Genomic DNA, 5173 nt, shown 5'->3' with positions numbered 1-5173 from the left:
TGCCTTCCACTCATGGCCTCCCTGTGCGCATGCGCTTCTGTCCCCCCCCCCCACAGGCCTCCCGGCACACTCCAAAGGGCAGGATGGCTTCTCCTCGCCCCGCACCATCGACCGGAGCCTCTCCCCTCCTTCGGGCCTCGACTCCCCCAGCGGCAGCACCTCGCTCTCCCCAGACCGGCCGAGCAGCGGGGAGCTGGTGAATTCCGCCACCCTCCGAGTGAGTTGCCAAGGGGGCTGGGTGTGGGGGGGTGCGCGAGTGTGCAGCTGATGGGCGGGGGACAGGTGTGGGGGCCTGCCTAGGCCTGTCCAGCCCGGAAGGGAAGGGAAGAAGAAGAGGAGGAGATTGGATGTATACCCCCGGCCCTTCACTCGGAGTCTCAGAGTGGCTCACAGACTCCTTTCCCTTCCCCTCCCCACCACAGGCACCCCCTGTGTGAGGCAGGTGGGGCTGAGAGAGCTCTGGACAGGAACTGCCCTTGAGAGAACAGCCCTGAGAGAACTTGTAAGTGACCCAAGGTCACACCAGCAGCTGCAAGTGGAGGAGTGGAGAATCAAACCCGGTTACCCCAGATTAGAGTCCGCCCTCTTAACCACCATGCCAGCTGGCTGTGACGGAAGGCACGGGGTGGGGACAGACCGCCCCTCTTTTCCTGGCACCAACGTCTAGGCTTATTTAACAATGTAATGTATTTATACCCTGCCTTCCCCCCCCCCCCCCCCCCCTCGCATCATTCGACTCTCCTCCACTTTGACAGCCCTGCGAGGTGGGATAGAGGAAGGGGGCTACCAGCAAGTTGGGATTCAAACTTGGGTCTCCCAAGTGAACTAGTCTGGCACTCTTCCTCAGCATGGCCCCTGGCGCGCCGGTTTGCTCTGGGGTCTCCCAGGGGCAACTGCGCTCTCTCTGTCTCTCTCACACACACACTGAGTGGCAAGGCTGTTAAAACTGCCGCTGGGCCGTTCTCTGCAACGTGCCTGTGAGGTAGGGCAGCTGTTAACTCGTCCTCTCCCCCCCCCCCCCGCCCGGAGCTCCAGTCCCTGCGCTACCTCGAAGGCCTCCAGCGCTCCTTCCAGTTCTTCCTGCCCCTGAACTCCGGGGGCACCCTGCACCTGCCCTCCTCGGCTTTCCTGAGCCCCCCCAAGGAGAAGCGCCTCTCCCCCGACCTGCCCCTGCAGAAGCAGCTGGTGTGCCGGTGGTCCAAGGTGAGTGGGGGGCCGGGGGCACCTGCCGGGGCTGCTGCCATTGGGGGGTCAGAGCCCTCCCCACGCCCTCGGGGCGCCTCCCTGTGCCTCCCGCCGGCCACAAAACTCCCCCCCTCCCCACAGTGCAACCAGCTCTTCGACCTGCTGCAAGACCTTGTGGATCACGTCAACGACTTCCACGTCAAGCCCGAGAAGGAGGCCGGTTACTGCTGCCACTGGGAAGGCTGCGCGCGCCACGGCCGGGGCTTCAATGCCAGGTGACCCAAAGGGGGACCCGGGGTGTGTGTGTGTGTGGGGGGGGGAAGGTTGGTTGCCCGTGCCTTCGCTGTGCGGCTGGCCTGACGTGGCCTTAGCCTAGATGGTCGGATGGAGCAAGTGGAGAGCTGGGTTCCAGTTCCGCTCCGCCATCATGCCTTCGGCACTGTCGTCCCTTGTATTTCCCCCAGACCCCCACCCCTTCCTTCCCAGTCCTGCCTGCCTCATTTCTCCCCCCCCCCCCCCCCCCCTCCCAGCAGTCAGGACCAGGGCTCCCTCTAAGCTGTGGAGACTTGTGAGCAAAGATTCTACTCTGTGAGCTACTACCGGCATCAAAGTTGTGAGCCAGCGATTCGGCGACTGCATCACTTAGTTTGCTAGTCTGGAGCCCTCCTTCCTGAGCAAAGGCACAAATGTGTGAGCCGGAGGCTAAAAAAACTGTGAGCTGGCTCACACGAACGCAGCTTAGAGGGAACACTGCCCGGGAGAGCCCTACAACAGAGCTGCTGCCGAGGTCTCCCGGGGCTCCCTGCTTCCCTCCCTCCCTTCCGTCTAGCACCCTCACCCAACTTGACACCCCATTGCACGGCCACCCCCCGTGCCCCTTCCGTCCAGGGGAGGCTGGCTGGGTCTGGCACAGCTGCAGGTGTTAGGAAGCCCCGGAGGGCACGGTGCCACCTGCGTGCCAGCCTCCTACAGACGAAGCCCCGGCACACAGAACAGGCTCGAGTCCGGGTCCCCCTCGAGAGCGCTTTTTAACACCCAGCCTGAGCAGAGCTCCACGTCGCTCTGAAGCTCCCCTGACAGCCCCGGGCGGTCCCGTCGGAGCCGTGGGTGGGGCCCGGAGGCCGAGCGTTGCTCTCTCCACCTTCCCAAGGGACGGGCCGAGCGTTTCTCTCTCTGGTCTCGGCTGCCTTCTGGGCAAAGGGGGGCTGCCCTGCTTTGCCAGCTCGGAAGGGAAAGGAAGGGAAGCGGCCTCTTACTCTCCCCCCCCCCCACAGGTACAAGATGCTGATCCACATCCGGACGCACACCAACGAGAAGCCGCACCGCTGCCCCACCTGCAACAAGAGCTTCTCCCGGCTGGAAAACCTCAAGATCCACAACCGCTCCCACACAGGTGAGTCGGCCGGGAGGGCGGACCTCGCTGGCGGTGAAAGTCGCGTGTGCGCCACGGAACGCACCAGAGCCTCAGCTGCCATCAACCTCCGGGGGGGGGGGGGGGCCCCCCACTGTCCACTTTTGCTGGAGCCACCTGTGGGCCGCGAGGGCCCTGAGCCTCTGCTCTCCTGCTTGACCGCCTGTCAGTCCTCTCTGCTGGCCGCAGCGGGGATGAGAGCCCTGGTGGAGGATGCGGTTCTTTCTTGTACTCAGGTGTACAGGAAATCTTACAAATTCAGTTTGGTGCAGTGCTTAGGAGTGCGGACTCTGATCTGGGAGAACCGGGTTTGATTCCCCCACTCCTCCTCCACATGCAGCCAGCTGGTTATCCTTGGGCAAGCCACAGTTCTCTCAGGAGCAGTCCTCGAGAGAGCTCTCTCAGCCCCGCCGACCTCCCAGGGTGTCTGTTGTGGGGAGGGGAAGGGGAAGGAGAGTGTAAGCCGCTCTGAGACTCCCGAGTGGCGGGCAGGTATGAAGCCAACTCTCTTTGTTCTGCGGTTAAATCTGAGTCCAGGAGCAGCTCTTTGAGATCCACAAGAGCGTCCCAGAGTCCAAACTCTTTTCATTGGAGGTCTTAGGGCAGACATGGAGACCTTGGAGGGGGGTTGTGAAGGAGGGAAAGGCCACCATGCAGCGTGTCACCGCCTTGGCTGGAGCCGAGGAGAAAGGCGGAGGCGTCTGTAGTGAGGTTGGACTCCTCTGCCCCCGCAAGCAGCCTTTGCAGCTCCCCCCACCTCCTGATGGGGACGAAAGGACTTGGAGGTCTCCATTCCTATTCGCGCCCGACGAAGGGAGTTTCGACTCTCTCGAAAGCCGGAGCTCTTGTTGGTCTCTGAGCCGCCGCTGGACTCAGACCTGACTGGGTTGTAGGAGGCCGGCGCCCCCCCCCCCCCAGCCGATCTTCCTGCCTTCAGCTGGGGGGCGGTGGGGAGCCAGCCTCATCCTCTGGGGCCTGAGCCAGGGGGCACACAGCCCCTCCCATCGCCCTGGCAGGGCTGGGGTTCCGCCCCCGGCGCTCTCCTCACAGCCCTCCCCCCGAGCTGTTCTCTCAAGGGCAGTCCTCGAGAGAGCTCTCTTGGCCCCACCCACCTTCCAGGGTGTCGGTTGTGGGGAGCAGCTTGTAAGCCACTCTGAGACTCCTTTGGGTAGTGAAGGGCCATGGGGTATAAAGCCAATCTGTGCTTCTCTTCTTGGAGAACCGGGTTTGATCCCCCGCTCCTCTACATGCAGCTGCCGGTGCGACCTTGGGTCAGTCACAAGTTCCGTCAGAGCTGTTCTCTCAAGGGCAGTACTCGAGAGAGCTCTCTCGGCCCCACCTACCTCACAGAGTGTCTGTCGTGGGGAGGGGAAGGAGACTCTTGAGTGAAGGGCAGGGTGGAAATCCAACCTCCTCCTCCTCTTCTTCCCGTGCCTGTGTCCCGTCTCCCTCCCCCCCCGCGCAGGTGAGAAGCCCTACGTCTGCCCCTACGAAGGCTGCAACAAGCGCTACTCCAACTCGAGCGACCGCTTCAAGCACACGCGCACCCACTACGTGGACAAGCCCTATTTCTGCAAGATGCCCGGCTGCCACAAGCGCTACACGGACCCCAGCTCCCTGCGCAAGCACATCAAGGCCCACGGCCACTTCATCTCCCAGGAGCAGCAGGAGCTGCTCAAGGGCCGCCCCCCCACCGCCCCCGCCCTGCCCTACGTCAGCGGGGCCCAGCTGGTCATCCCCAACCCCGGTGCCCTCTTCGGCGGAGCCCACGGCCTGCCCCTGACGCCCGCCCCGCTGGACCTCAGCGCCTTCGCCTGCGGCGGGATCGGGGCCGCCGCTCTGCCCGGGCCCCTGATGGCGCCCCTCAACCTGGCCAAGAGCCCCCTCCTCGCCGCCCCTTTTGCCGCCAGCGGCCTGGGACTGCCCGTGGTGTCTCTGCTCGCCGGGGCTTCCGCCAAGGCCGCTGCCGAGAGAGTCCCCCTGGGCTGCGGCTCCCGGCCGGTCAAGGGCAGCTGCCCGCCGGGCCCCCAGAGCTGCAAGGAGGCCGCTGAGCGGGCCAGGCGCCGGTCCCCTCCGGAGGGCCTCTCCCTGCTGCCGGGGGGCGTCTTGGACCTGTCGGTGGGTATGAACTCTGGGGGGAGCGCCGACGCCCTGCCGCCGGGCTGGGTGGTCATCCCCACGGGCCCCGTTCTACTGAAGCAAGCGGTGGTGAACTGACACCCCCCAGGCGGGAGCAACTTTGGGCTGCCCGGGGCGGACTGTTGGGCGGAGAGGGCCCCGTTCGGACGCAGGATGGTGCTGGAGGGGAGGGAGGAGGCCCCACGGCTCTTCTTCTTCTTCTTCTGCGGAGCGTCTCTGTGCCTTGAGGCTTCTGAGGAAGAAGGTGGTCCTTGGCTCCCTCCGCACCTGGTTTCTCTCTCTCTCTCTCACTCACGAAGGAAGAGCCCGACTCTTCTGAGAAAAGCAATAAGGCCACGGCCAGGAGACTCGGCCCCCGCCTCGATTGACCGACTCCCCTCTCCTCTCCTCCAGAGCTGGGAGCCACGCAGCGGATGGTTCACCCGGGGGGGGGGGGTC

The 5173-nt window shown here is 64.6% G+C and overlaps 1 protein-coding gene across 1 annotated transcript; it reads left to right on the top strand.

Moving 5' to 3' along the window:
* Nucleotides 1–49: 49 nt before the first annotated feature.
* GLIS2 (GLIS family zinc finger 2) lies at nt 50–5117 on the top strand (the record flags this gene model as incomplete). Its single annotated transcript, XM_015409918.1, has 5 exons — nt 50–217; nt 1027–1203; nt 1327–1460; nt 2460–2578; nt 4062–5117. Coding segments are annotated over 5 exons (1350 nt in total), but the record flags the coding sequence as incomplete, so codon positions are not given.
* Between the last annotated feature and the right edge of the window lie 56 nt (nt 5118–5173).

This window comes from Gekko japonicus, unplaced genomic scaffold (genome assembly GCF_001447785.1).
Source record: "Gekko japonicus isolate JY-2015 unplaced genomic scaffold, Gekko_japonicus_V1.1 scaffold78, whole genome shotgun sequence".
Taxonomy (NCBI): Eukaryota; Metazoa; Chordata; class Lepidosauria; order Squamata; family Gekkonidae; genus Gekko; species Gekko japonicus.
Note: the sequence above shows the minus strand (reverse complement) of the source record. Positions and strands in the feature narration are given on the sequence as shown.